The sequence below is a fragment of the Oncorhynchus tshawytscha genome, linkage group LG05, assembly GCF_018296145.1.
Source record: "Oncorhynchus tshawytscha isolate Ot180627B linkage group LG05, Otsh_v2.0, whole genome shotgun sequence".
In the NCBI taxonomy this organism is placed as follows: Eukaryota; Metazoa; Chordata; class Actinopteri; order Salmoniformes; family Salmonidae; genus Oncorhynchus; species Oncorhynchus tshawytscha.
In genome coordinates, this window is record NC_056433.1 from 22,420,109 (window position 1) to 22,435,482 (window position 15,374).

General features: G+C 42.5%; 1 protein-coding gene across 1 annotated transcript in view; it reads right to left on the reverse strand.

Annotated features, from left to right (window-relative positions):
• Positions 1–1,684: 1,684 nt before the first annotated feature.
• LOC112250171 (exostosin-1) overlaps positions 1,685–15,374 on the reverse strand; it is a 298,882-nt gene continuing 285,192 nt past the window's right edge. The window contains exons 9-12 of the mRNA XM_042321683.1: positions 11,636–11,725; positions 7,528–7,688; positions 3,418–3,589; positions 1,685–2,578 (exon numbers count right to left, since the gene is read on the reverse strand). Coding sequence (XP_042177617.1) covers positions 2,393–2,578; positions 3,418–3,589; positions 7,528–7,688; positions 11,636–11,725 — 609 coding nt within the window. The 3' untranslated portion in view covers positions 1,685–2,392. The remainder of the gene's footprint in view (positions 2,579–3,417; positions 3,590–7,527; positions 7,689–11,635; positions 11,726–15,374) is intronic.

Consider the following 15,374-nt stretch of genomic DNA (forward strand, 5'->3'; position numbering starts at 1 on the left):
TGTTCGACTGGCAAATTGTGCTAAAACAAGAATATATGCACACCGTATACTATTTCAATATCAAGGCAGTAGAATGTGAATGTATATCACCTGAGTGTGCGTGACACCAGTAATCTTGCACTAACACCTGAATTAGAAGTAAGCAGTCACATTTGTATTCATTCTGTATCAACTACTTTGCAGGGCAGACAAGTTCAGAGATATTGAATAAGAGTGTGGAGTTGTAAATGCGCCTCTAATGCTGTTCTGGTATGTCGTGACACACACTAAACCACCTCGACCGGAACTGTAATTCATTGGAAATGGGAATCTAATAAACACTGTTGGAAAGCAGGCTGCATGATAGTTGAACCTGCTAAATGTGTCCCCTCAACAGAGACATTACCCCTGCTCTTCCTCTGAAAACAAATAAAGGCTGGCTCTCCGTTGGGATCAATGTGGATCAATGGCAGACTCATTCTGTGTCCTCATTCCTATTCCCCCAGGCAGTACGGGTCGAATGACTTGGGAGTATGCATCAGCCTCCCTCCTACACCTCCTCTTCTCTCCTCTCGCTCTGCAACTCTCCGGTGTTACTTCTGAATGGAGCAGGCGAAGAGAGTAGATGCTTTAAAAAATACAAGCAAATGTTCTACCCCTCCCTACTGGGGGTGATAGAAATAAACAAATCTATTAATTAATATTCAGAATAGCCTTGACTGCGTCCCATTTGAGAGAGAGGCCCTCTTTAGAGGCAGGTCCCTCAGATGCTGTATTGAATGAGTTCTGGGGGAGCACTGTCATTATCATACATCATTGTGAGAAGTGAGAGGGCAAGCGAGATATCCCCTCGGCGAAACTGAAACAAAAACTCTTGCCTGCCTGCCATTAGTAAATCACTGGCTGTTTGTGCTGGGCAGAGCACATGGTGTCTAGAGCACATGGTGTCCAGAGCACATGGTGTCTAGTGTGACACCTCATTAATGAAAATCCATCACACACACATAGATAGATATTAGCTGCTTAGCATACCCGATACCCACTCACCCTAAGAAAGTAGTTGCAAAGGTAAGCTCATGTTCATGAACAACATTGACCCATGTACAGCGTAGCATTTATAAACATTCTATTAATCCAGTAAAAGGCCATGCGACTTTGACCATACCCGAGGTGTCTGATGCTCAGAGGTATTATTGTAAGGAAGTAAACATGATTATTGGTTGGGAGAGGGAGACGGGGGATGTACAGGGAGCGCCATGCAGAGGCTGGTGTCCTCTCAGAACCAGCTGAACGGTGCGTGTACATTGGGTTGGCTCTCTGGAGGGACATGAAAGAGGCTTCAGACCTGGAATAGAAATCAAAGACGCCTGTCTGTAGCATCACCACGCCTACCCCCATGGCTACACAGTATGTACACCTACTTACTAAATCCATAAGTGGATGCAGAAACCCACCTCTTGTTTATAGCCAGGCAGGGTCACAGTGAGTGGCATGTCTCTGGCATTTAGACAGACAGCCTGGAGGAGACATACAAGCAGATGTGAAGATTCAGGAGGGTGTCCTGAGGTGGTCTTTGATGGGAAAAGTTCATCAGGTTTTGCATATTTCACCAAGACAAAATAACATGGTAGTTAGTTATTCCCTCTGACCACATTGTCTACCACCATCATCTATGAAACACAGAGAATTACAACAATAGGCAGTATAGATTTTAGCATCTTTTATAAGAGTTGTTTTTTTGGCAATTTAAATCTTATAGGAGAAAGAAGCAACCAAAAATAAAACAATTCCAAAATGAAAGTCCAATAAGCCCCAGAAATGAATAATGGAAAGCAACAGATACAATGTAAGAGATATAAACTTTATAGATCTCATGGAGGAAAGACACAATGCACTGAGTTAATTTCTGTATAAGACACACTGCCACAGAAAAGATCTGAAACCAAACTGGAGTACACATTGTACAGGCGTTTGTGACCTCACTTCCCGGTCTGCTCTGTCAGAGGAAGGACGTGACAACGACAATCAGTCTGGAGTTGAAGCGTGTGAAAAGTTGCAATATTCCTCTTTTGACAACAATGACGACAACATCGAGACAGTCCAACTCACTGACATGGAGAGAGCTGAACCAACCAGAGTTCTGAATCATCTTCAATAGCCAAGACCATCACCTCTGGAGAACGGTCCTGGTGTTGCATATTTCATAATAAATTACTCTGTAGAGATTTCACGTATCGTTCGGACAATCTGACTGACTGAACAGGCTGGTTACAAAAAGGCAGTTCTTTTCACTTGCATATGGGAGGGAGATTTGTCCCAAACCCACACCACTCAAGTCTCTTCTGTGTGTGTGTGTGTGTGTGTGTGTGTGTGTGTGTGTGTGTGTGTGTGTGTGTGTGTGTGGGGGGGGGGCTCACAGCCTCTCAATGTCCCTGTACTTCTTCCTCAGGATGGAGACCTGGTCCTTGAAAAGCACAGGGTCCAGTCTCATCTGGGAGTGCAGCAGAGGCATGAACCCAAACCAGCCGCTGAATGAGTTCATACAGGTCTGTCTCTGGGAAAAGTGGTCCGGATCGGCCCACCGGGACGTCTTAGAACCCTGTGTACAGACAGAGGAAATATGTCAGTTCAGCACACCAACCATAAGACTCACTGACTGCTTCAGTGTAAAAGCAGAAACATATATTGGGAGGAGGATGGTACATTAGAGCTGTGTTGCCTGAAGCAGCTCATATTTACTCTATACATACACACAAAACAAACTACATCTAAGAAAGGTTGTATTTTTCTGCCTTTTAACTCCCATTCAACTGATAAAGTGTTGGCCAAAATCTCCATAATCTCCACCAAACTTCCCCATGTTCCCAACAAACTTCCCCACTTTCCTGTGTGATCTTGTGCAGGGGAACACATCTTACAGCCCTGACTGCAGTGGAACAATTGTCCTGGAAAGGGAAAGGGCCTGAAGATACTATGTATGGAAAGAGATGGGAGTAAATCCAGCACTGGTAGGCTGCTGCCTACACAATTAAGACGATCATATGGCCGATAGTGCCGAGTCATCGTGCTGCCGGAAGCTGGGCCATCAATCAGACCTGCCGTGGGCCGGCCCCGGCCCAGCCCACACACACACACCGAAATGGGGAATCACAGAGGGAGACTGTCAGCATGCTGCAACCTCCTCCCTCCTCCTCCACCTCTCTCTGGATGCTCCTGAGTGAACCGATCTGCAATCCTGCAGTCCCTCCCCTCTCATGGCTGCAATTATAGGCCCATTTCAGACAACTTGAGAATGGGCCCTGTCCCAAGCACTGGATACCGGATATGAGCTTGTGGCTTCCAATAAAAGTGGCTGTTGGTGAATGATATATGCTGGGCAAACATGGTTTGACGGACGGCACCACACACACATACAGTTACCAAAGAAACATACTGTACCTGCTGCATCATGGTTTCCTTGTACTGCTTCTTCTGGGTGACTTTAATAGGTGGGAGCTTAGTGACAGCAGAAACCAGGAAGTTCATGAGGATGTCCTCACAGTTGGCCATCTGGTCCACCATGGTGAGAAGGCTGGTTGGCAAGTAGTGAGTGTAAAGGTAGTGATAATACCTAGGAACACAGAGAGGAAGCGAGATGGATCCAGGAATTTAAAAAAAATGTAATGACAGTCTTTATGGAAACAGAAACTGTGTCGGTAAACTTTTCAAATGTTGACAAAACGAAATACGTTAGACAAGGTGGGATCTTTTTGTGTTGGTAATACTAACGATGCAAGAAATGTTGGTGGAACTGCTTTTATGCGCAAATATCTATATAATAACCATCATATTGGAGTCATGAGATAACATGTTGTGTGGTCCTCCCACTACGACTCGTCCAGAAAGCATGCGGTTTATTAGGCTACAGATTAAATAAGTTATGATGAACTTCACAAGGTTATGAGCTTGATGCTCCTTTCAATAAATATAGATGGTTTTATTCTGGTGACATGATCATCGATGCTTGACTGCCGTTTGACCAATAAAATAATCTAGCTCTTTTGTCCATAATAACCTCTTCATGTAGGTGATACCCGCATTGTATCTGCCAGCTGTTGTCTCGAGAGCATGTGCCAATACCAGAGTGGGCATACTCGCTATATAATGCAAATACTTTTGTGAGAAAACCATCAGTAGAGTTGAAAATGGAAACCCATTTACTGCTCAACATTACATTACATTCAGTCATCCAGCAGACACTCCCTGTCAAGGATCTCTCCGGAACTTTCATCACGCACACCTGTCCCCTATTCCCACAGATTAGTATTTGTATATTTGCGCCCTTTGGTTTCCATTGGGCTGTCCATTATTGTTCAATGTCCGTTGGTGCGTGTGAGTACCTGTGCTGTATGTTTTGGGATTTTGTGCCCTTGTGGATTGCGCAGATGATTAGGGGTCTCGTCCTGTGTGTTAATCATTGTGAGCATGTGTATTTCTTACACGGCACGCCATAACTTGGGGCGTAATAAAAAAAACTATTATACATTCCTGCGCCTGTCTCCCGAATCATTGTTACCAGTGTGACACATTCAGAGCAACCCACAGGAGCAAACAGGGTCAAGTGCCCCGCCCAAGGGCAACAAGGACAGATCCTCCACCCATTAGAAACTGGGACCGGAACCAGCAACCTCTCTGCCACCGGCCCCAAGCTCCCAACCGCCAGGTCACCAACTATCCAAGATCCCCCCCCACAGTTCCCCTCGAGAGCTGACCCTCAACCATCCAAGACCCCTCGCCATCCCATCCCCCCTAAGCCACGGTCCCCCTTCAACCCAACCACAACCACCACCCACCTAATGCGCCAACAACCAACAAAAAGAGAAGATCAAAAGAAAACAGAAAACAACAATGCAAAAAAAGGACCTGAAGGACAACAATAATCTAATCAGCAAGGCCAACTGAATACGATTGAGTGCACGTGTGGCACTATTTACATGTGTGTATGTGTCCGTGTGTATGGATGTGTACGCGCGTACAAGCGCTTACGAAGCATCAGCCTCAGGCAAACAGGCATTGGATGTAATATCGTTCATTTTCAGTGTCAGTTAAACTTCTTTTTGTTTGGTTTATTTTGACTTTATTTTTTACTTTTATCTTTGACCGTTATTCTATCTCACCGCCCAGAAAGTTCACTCCCACTTGTCTCCAGTTCCACATCTTAACCCTCATCTTCCCTCAGCCCATCCCACCTATCTCTGCTGGCCATCCCCTTCGGATTTCTACCAGCCATATATCTTTCAACTATGCTGTGATGTTTGATAAACAATTAGAATCTATCTAAGCAAATATAAACCACAGATTGCGAGTTGAAGATAAATACTTTTACTAAGAGTATTAGTATATTAGTAATTCACTGACCAGGCCTCTCCAAATCTCCCAACAATGCTATTTCTATTGTCAATTTTATATTAATGTTCTGCTTTTTCAGCCATTCCTGAAACTGAGACCAGAAACAGGCTTCCTGAGGGCAATACCAGAACAAATGGTCTATTGATTCTGTATCCTCGCAACAAAATCTCGCAGAGCTGCGATGCCCCAAATATTCAACACTTTGTTGGTGGCAAGAATTCAGTACAATCATTTTTGCTGAAAAGCAAGAAGTCTTGAATCTTGTGTCATTTTATACTGTATACCAACTCATACACCCTTCTTGTATTTTTTATTTGGTATTTGGGAATGTAAATCTTGCACAGTTTTTTATCCACAACAAATCAATTTGATGGAAACATCTTTGGTGGGAAAATGCGCATATTGTTTTTTTACGCGGATTTGAGAATATTCCCATGAAAATCTGTTGTCAATTTGATGGAAACCTAGCTATAGACATACTGCATAGTATAATATTAATGCACAATATTGCAAATGGAAACAGCAGTGCCTAAAAGGAAATCAAATGTCCCTAATTCTATTTTCAGTGCCATTTCCTGAATGTTCACCATTTCTCTGGATAGTGACATTGTCGTTTTCTATTCACTGAGTCACAGAATATGGGTGGTAATCTGTCTGGTGGATACATCTGGCAGAATGAGGGGAGTGAACCCCCCCAGAAGCCATCATAAGAGCCACCCTCCCCAGTGACCTCATCCACCTGCCTGACAACACCCAATTTCTCAGAGTAAGTTACTTCTCCCTACTTCGACCCTGATTGTGTCATGTCTCATTTCCCCATATGTTTATTAAGTTGGGGGCCCTGGCTGTATGGCTGACATAGGATCAACTGCATCACTTCTTGTCTGTGGTGACACATGGGCTTCAGTTACGTTAGGGGGTCACTCTGTTTAGATCCAGAGGCTTCAGACTCATGCCTCATCTCCCCCAAGAAGACAAATTCCTGTTTTATTTTTCCCCCTCTCCTATTCCTCCTCCGGAGCCCCACTGGGCTGTTGGCCTCTGCGGCATCAGTGCCTTGCCCAACTGCCGAGCCGAGCGGTACATCACTGTCAGCCTAGTGAAGGTGAGGTGTCGCAGCCAAGGTCTGCCGTCAGCACCGTTTGTCTGTCTCATCCATGCAGGAAAGATGAGAACAAGACCCTTTGAGACAAACTGTGAGCCCAGGCTGGGCCTCTCCCTCTCTGCGAAGCTATTGATCTATGTGATGTTGTTATCAGTGATCTTGTCAACGTTGTCCTTTTTCTGATCTGACTATTATATTCAGCTTTGTTCATGTTGATACTTTTGGATAGGAAAAGTAGCAATCTAATCAAGGACACTGATTTGGTAATTGCGTTGATCTGATAGAATTATTCTACACTTTCTACTGGTGAATATCTGGTAGAAACACTTGTGACTTGATTATTAGCACAATGCCTCAGTAGACAGCCTGTTGAGAGCCTTGAGTCCTGAATAATAGAGGCATTTTGAAAACACACAATAGAACATTGAAAAATGACTAGGAGAGCTGTCTATCTGCAACTGCCCGGAAAGACATGACTTCAAATCTCTCATGAGAGGAAAAGACTTCCCAATTCAATTTGCTGCATGGCTTAATACTTTCTATTCATTTTGATGATGCATTGCATTTCACAATCAAATCTTTCACGGAAAAAGGAAGGAAAAAACATAATACTTTATTTCCTTTTCTATTAAAGCTTATGTGCAACAAATGTCAGCGGTGTGAGGAAGTCAGATGAGTTTTCTAAATGGCACTTACTGTACTGAAGGAAGTAGACTACTCCTGAATAAAACACAATATGTGAACCAGTATTGCAGTCTGTCTGTGGCAACTTGTCTGCTGGTACAGAACAATACAAACCTGATCACACCCATCCGTGATAAGAGTAAGTGACAAGTACAGGAGAAAGAGCTCACAGAGTTGCTGCTATACAGTGGGAGGATGTTAACAGGCCCCAATATGTCTTAGGGCTTTTTATAGTCACCTCGCATGTGCTCAAAGTAAATTATGTCTTACCGCTTGGACAGTTTTTCTCCCTGCCATCTGCATCCCCTCCCTGAGCTAATATCATGGCCCCTACACCACTCATAGAGAGCAGGCAGGGGAAGTGACTGTACCTGTGATAGAATGCAGCCCCTGTGAGAACCATGGAGTACTCATTAGTCCACTTGGAGGTGTAGCCCCATCTTGATTTGCTGCCATCCCAGTAATGGCTGCGTGCTGGGTAGCCCACAATTCTGTCTGGGAAACTGTGCCAGACAATGAAGGCAAAGTCAACCTGAGGTTCAGAGGAAAGGAAAACATCTTAGAAAATCCCTTATAGACAGATTTACTTATGCATTAGATAAGCAACAACAACTGCAGTACAATGTAGCAAAAGAGTAGATTGAATTCCAAAATTGTTCTTCTCAGGTACAAACAGTCACTCAGGTCAAGAGAATGTGAAGAACACCACATAGTATAATACACATGCTGACTCTACCTTGCTGTGGGCACAGCGCGACATTCATTTCCAAAATGCTACAGAGAGCAGAGCCTAAAAAATGGATAGTCCCTTAAAACAACCAAACATCTCTCAGCTTCTGTCATGATGTGTGCGCATAATTATGAAGGAATGAGACTACAAATCTGAGGAAAAGGTTGGAAACATCTCTCTTAATGTAGCCTTTGATTAATTGCTGTGTTAGCCATTACCTCAGCACAGGATTTATGATATCATGCAAATAATTTGCCTTCAGGAATTACGCTCCTATAATGCCCTGATTGTGCCTCGCATCATTTGTGACAGACTGTGATTTGGCCCATTCATAATGTGTCTTAGTTAATTATGGATTGGAAATAGGGAGGAAGAGAAATGACAGGCGCAGAGGGAGAATGCTACCGTATGCGTGCAGAAAGCCTTTCCAAGGGCAACATACATTGATCCCATGTAATACATAAGATGGTTTCTGAATATGGGTTCTGAGGAGTCTACAAACAGATCCATCACAAATATCTACTGGCATATCATCTACCTGTGCCATTTGATGTGATATGTTATTAAATGAGATAAAAGTAGAGTCGTATAGGAAAGACAGACTCAGCATTTGGTTTCTAGCGTATACAGTAGTATGACTTCTCTAGTATGAACTGAAAGTAAAGTCAATTTCAGACATTGATAGATCTTGTTAAATGACCAAGATCATGTCCTAGTGCATGTTTCCATGCAGTCATATCTACCCTTGATATGATATTCCACTGGATCCCTGGAGAACATTTGACAAGCTGACTGTTTTACGGTTATATGTGCCCTGCTTTCTCATGGGCAGCCAGACAGTGTCATGATAGGAACATTCATATTCCACACCGCATTCTCTCTTAAAGCTTAATCATGTGATTAATGAGTTGAAACAATGCAATTATGAATTATGTTCAGTCACTGTTCCATATAGTTATTGTAATATGAAAAGTCCCATTAAAAGTGCTATACTTGCTCACATTTCAGTTCGTTTCAATTAAAATGCTTTCAATGTTTAAAGGGCAATTATTGAGACAGATTATTAAGCAGATGAGGGATTTGCTGTGACTGGTTTTGGAATTTCTGACAGAGGGCTCTTCCTTTTCCCCCCTGAAATATCCTCATAAAACTTTTGTAGCATTAGTTCTTTAATCTTGTACCACTATAAAATGTAAGTGGATCCTCTTGCAAGGCAGAGGTGAAATTGATTTGCTGCAATTAATAAAATATAAAATAGATGAATAATACATTGCAGGTCTCTTACACACAGAGACTCAGAATACACTAAGGATTGGGTCTTTACTCACTGACATCTTCCGATTTGGGTAGCTGTGGTCTGAAAGGTGAATATTGGCTATAAACCTTTTACATTTCACCTGCATGAAACATCTTAATTAAAGTCTTGTTGTGGCTCTTGACTTAATGCTAGCTTTTCCTACTAGCAATGACTCTGCTGATAACTACATTATTGAGAGAAAATGTACTTGCTACGACTGTGATTTGTGGTTGTCTCACCCAGTTATCTTAAGATGAATGCACACATTTGAAGTCGCTCTGCTAAGACCTAAATGACTCAAATGTAAATGTCAAAATGTTAATGGAGGTAATGGATGGGGTGAATTACACCAAAAAGAGAAACATAGCCTACTGTGTCTGTCTGTCTGTCTGTCCACCATGTGTCAAAAAGGTATGAGGCAAATACATGTGGAACAATCATTACACAGACATGTTGGTCAGTTTTGAAGTTTCCCAAAGCAGAATCTTTTCTCACTTTGATTTACAGCAGAAATGTTATTGATTCACACAGAAGTAATACAGCATGTGCTTAGAAGAGAGAGCAGTAGATGCAGAAAACAACTATAGTGACTCAACCACCAAGACTCTAATTTGATGCCGAAAACAATGGATTTCCTAATGAGCAAAATTTAACAAGTATAATATTTGGAACAAGATAAACCACTCCAAATACAACTTGTACATTGTGTCAGACACAAACAATGTCAACATTTCCAAGGGCTCAGCCAAAATAATTCTCCACACGTTTTAAACTTTTGATTAAAAAAGAGCGAACATAATCTTCACACAGAGGCAACTGCTGCTTTGGTTCATTTAGTGATTTTTTTTTACAACTGCCAGTAAAATGAGCCACTAGTGCTTTTCCTTTTCCAAGACATGAAGCTTAATCAAACTGTGACTTCATGGTTTGACAGTCTAATGATCTTCGCAGAGACTAGCATGCTGGAGAGGTAATAGGTTTCACAAACCTTCTGATTGCTTGAAACAACTTGGGCTTTCATTAGTTTCTCATTCCAGGACAGATGGTGAATACATGTTTTTTGAATTGGCACCATGGTCACCGAATTTGCATTTCACAGCATGGGAAGATCCTTTCGCTAACTACATCCAGATAACGAAAACATCGGGAGGAAAATGCCCTCATTTGAGATATTTGGCAGTTTCCAGTCAGTGACGCAATAACAAGACTTAACAGGAATCTTAAATACTTTTTTTCCCCTTTAGAGGGGCAATCAATCCGTCCCGACCACGAGAAGTTAATTAGTTATTACGCTATGCTTGACAAATTAACTCCAATGGGGTCCCCCCCTCAAGTGTCTCTTATGGACAAGGGGTGTTGAAATGACCCCATCAATATTATCCTGTAATGTAACATACACAGGGGAAGAGACACTCGGAGACAGGTACCAGACCATTTCACTGATACCGTTTAATGGAGAAACACAGGGGTGGAATTTATCAGATGAGGCAAGACGTCCCTGTGGGTTTAGAGATATACTAGTTAGAGAGGCTAGAATTCTCTCTACTGTGAATGATTAGTGTGAAGTGTGGGCATCCACCTGGACCACACACTTGATCTACTAATATAACCTGTCACCTTGCTTCACCTCCCTCTGTCTTGACTGATTTCTTCTACAGTAGCTCATGATACCAGTGACTTTCAATGTAGAGTGCGGCCTGGGCCTCAGTGCCAGTTTAAACGTTAGACCAGAGCACTTATTTTGAAATACCCAACTTTGAGTTGCTCCATTAGGCCATTCTCTAACGGAGTAACATTAATGGGAACGAGCAATTAAAAAGAGCTTTAGCGCTTTGCTGATTCTGCAATGTGCAAATATTATACAGGGACTAATTGAATAGCAGAAATGAGAATTAACAGGACCAAAATGCAGGCCCAGAAACAGAGCATAGCATAACAACAAGCATAACATAGCATAACAACAGACTACAAACAAAACATGGAGTTGCTTTGAAGATGAAGGAAGTCAGTTGGTGTACATCTCCACACCCCTGGGAGAGGGAATACTTTCAAGAAACTGTCTGGAAGTTCTGTCACTTCTTCAGTTGCTGCTAAATCTCACCAGTTGGTGCCGTTGTGGATGTCAATGTCAGATAAAAGAGAAAGGAAATGCTGTAGCTGATCATACAATGTTAATTGTTGGCTTATTTTCACACACAGACGTGGGACTCTGTTCAACCTGGCCAGCTCTTTGTTTAAACCTGCCTGGTTCTTTTTCCCATAATCAAATTAAATCAGAGAATGAAGTCAGACTCCCCTAACAGAGGTATTTTCAAGTTCTCACAATAAAGTGTGGAGGGGCAAGACACTACATAAACATTGCTAGATGAGGGTTGATTGATTCTGGTCTTTGAATGTTAAAGCCCCAGGTAGAATAGAGAGACAGAGAGGGAATGATAACTAATCCTCCTACCTCATTAGTCGACAAGACAGAGTCCTCGTCCAGACTGAGGACAGCATCTGTGAGGATGACTTCATGGGGGAAAAAGCGACTGCTCATTGTCTGTTGAGAGAGAGAGGGAGAGAGAGAGAGAGGTGGTTGTCAATGGCTGCCATCGCGCAATCAACAATCCATCGGCTCTGGTGTCAGCACCTCTGACTGTGTGTGGGGACCTATTCAATCACAAGTTGAAGTATTTCAGGTACCTTTAAATGTGCTCATCCAGAAATTGCAAGAGAGGAGTCACCATTTCATTTTGGATAAAAAGATGGACAAATGATTTAATCACTTCATCCTGACGCACCCAGAGAGTAACCTTAATCTTCTTCATTTGAAATGTAATTGCATTGCTTTAGCCCTCCCTAACAATCCATAGAAGGCCAAGCTTTGTTATTTTAGGCCTGAAATTCCACTCTTGTGTAGGCTACTTCTGGGATGCTCCTATTATTGAAGGACTTTTCATTTTAAGGAGAAAATATTGCTCTGATTATTGGATGAAAAACCTTCTGTGGAGTATGTGGGTGAAGGCCAATTAGAGATAAAAAAACAAACACCACAATGGCCTGGCAGTATCTTCTGCCCAAAGCCCCACTTCACAATAAGACTTGTCCTTACTAATACAGTGCAATTACAGTGTAGGCACACAATGAAAACATTTCTTTGCAATTATGACATTATTAATAAAACACCTCAAAACTGTATCTCCAATGTTATTGTCTGTGGACTTTTAACGTCTAAGACATTTTCGAGGCGTTTCTATTTGAAACGACTGATGGGCTGTTTCTCTCTCAGTAGCCAGTGTTATTGGTAGTTTGCCTGCTGCACAGTATGTCCTGTAATATTAGGGAGCACACACATGGCAGAAGTGACCTGTCAGCAGTGGCCTCCTGAGAGGGATGTCTGGGTAATCCCCTTCACTGTCACTCTCTCTGGGAGGCTGCCGGCCAGAGTGTGTGGTGTGGTGCATCCTCACTAAACTCCCCCTGCCTGCCTGTCACCCACCCTGCAATGCTCTTGACACCAAGTTTATGGGGTTAATGTACCTGCTGTATTACCCATACCTCCCTCTCTCCTCCTCAAGCTCACTGGCTGCTCATTCCTCATATAAGGAAGTTATCGAGCAAAACCTGTTGACTTGGATATTAGCCTTGCCTTGGGTTGGCTGCTCTAGAGCAAGTGGATGTGGCTGTGCTATCGACAGGGCCTCTGTCATTACTTTGCCGCGGCAGTGGCAGCGGCTGACTCCAGGTGCTGTGGACTCGCATCATTATGGCTTAATGGGTCCTTTTCAATGCAACACTATTTCCTATTCACTTGAACTATCCCTGCCCGGTGCGTCATAGCAGGATAATAGTGGCAGTGTATCGCTGGCAGGGCCGGCTCTGCGCCGAGCCAAGTCTCTTGGCTCAGGAGAGCATTTCATGGTGCCTATTGAAAAGTCATTTACCAGCTGAGGGCTTGATTAAACGAGGAGCATTGGGATACTTTAAGAGTCGTTTAGGAGTCGTGTGGCAAAAAGCTCTCCTAAAGAACATATTGAGAGAGATAGAGTGGCAAAGTACAGGCTCTCTGTTCATTACACCTATTATACACTCAGTAATCAGCCATTTATCAGCTGTGGAGGGCCCTTGGGATGAATGATAGCATCAGACCTGACTCTCAATGACAATGATACACATTCAGGTAACAAGACTAGTTTCCTGAAACAGATAGAGAGTATGGGGGGTTGCTTCTTCTGATAGGCAGCTGCTGTATGTAGGCTGGTTGGATGGGCAGCGACACTCCCCATCCAACCTTGAGAGGACTTGCAGAGAAGAATGGGAGAAACTCCCCAAATACAGCTGTGACAAGCTTGTAGCATCATACCCAAGAAGACTCGAGGTTGTAATCACTGCCAAAGGTGCTTCAACAAAGTACTGAGTAAAGGGTCTGAATAGTTATGTAAATGAGGTATTTCAGTTTTTTATTTCGAAGAAATTAGTAAACAGTTCTATAAAACAGTTTTTGCTTTGTCATTATGGGGTATTGTGTGTAGATTGATAAGGAAAAAACAATGTAATACATTTTAGAATAAGGCTGTAACGTAACAAAATGTGTAAAAAGTCAAGTGGTCTGAATACTTTCCGAATGCACCGTACACTATTACAGCAAGTATAAAGGTGCAGGGAAATGCTTGTGTGCTAGCTCCCTCCACATTGCAGTACAATATATCTTCCTCAATTACCTCGTACCCCTCCACATCTACTCGGTACTTGTGCCCCATGTATATAGCCAAGTTATCGTCACGCATTGTGTATTTATTCCTTGTGGTATTATTATTTTTCTACAATTTCTATTTCCTTTCTCTCTGCACTGTTGGTAAGAGCCTGTAAATAAGCATTTCAGTGTTAGTCAACACTTGTTGTCTATGAAGCATGTGTAACGCCTGTCCTCTTCTTCTGATGAGGAGGAGTAGGAGAGATCGGACCAATGTGCAGCGTCGTAAGTGTCCATAACGTTACTTTATTTACAAGAACATTCAACTACAAAATAACAACGTGAAATACCGAAACAAATGAAACAGTCCCGTGTGGCACCAACACTCACACGGAAAATAATCACCCACAACTCAAAAGTGAAACCAGGCTACCTAAGTATGATTCTCAATCAGGGACAACGATTGACAGCTGCCTCTGATTGAGAACCATACCAGGCCAAACACAGAAATCCCAAATCATAGAAAAAGGAACATAGACAACCCACCCAACTCACACCCTGACCATACTAAACAAAGACATAACAAAATAACTAATGTCAGAACGTGACAGCATGTGACAAATAAAATGTATTTTTCCTGAAGAGATAGTGGTAGCGCTTGATCTTGTTGTTCTGATCTGTTATTATTATTGTGTCATGTGATGTTTACAGTCTGTCATGTTAAATATGATTATAAAATGGGACGGTTTGGATATTCCCATTGCTAGTCTATCCTGCCCATGATATGCTAGACAACATACACATGGCCACATTCCTAAAAAGTGCCCGTCGTTACCTAGCAATGCACTACTACTTTTACAGATCCACTGTCATCTGCCCAGCCATGCAAGTTAGAAACTTGATATCCACTGTAAAAAGCCTCCATAGCAACCATTTTGTTTGCCATCGCATTTGCTTGACATGGCAGTCAATATGAATAGAACTAACAACCAGAAAAGGCCTAAAATTGCACTTGACAAGCAGTGTTAGTGAATGTAGCATCATGTTTAGTTGAAAAATTCACGGTTTGGGAAAGAATCTTGCTTTTCAAATCAAATCAAATGTTATTTTTCACATACACATGGCTTGCAGATGTTAATGCAAGTGTGCTTCTAATACACACACAGATAAAGGGGTGAATGAGAATATGTACATGTAAGTATATGGATGAGCGATGGCTGAGCGACATAGGCAAGATGCAATAGATGGTATAAAATACTGTATATACATGTTATATGAGTATTGTAAGATATGTAAAATTATTAAAGTGGCATTATTTAGAGTGCATTGTATAAAGTGACTAGTGATCCATTTATTAAAGTGGCCAGTGATTGGGTCTCAATGTAGGCAGCAGCCTACAGTGGTTGCAGTTTAACAGTCTGATGGCCTTGAGATAGAAGCTGTTGTTCAGTCTCTCGGTCCCAGCTTTGATGCACCTCTACTGACCTCACCTTCTGGATGGTAGCGGTGTGAACAG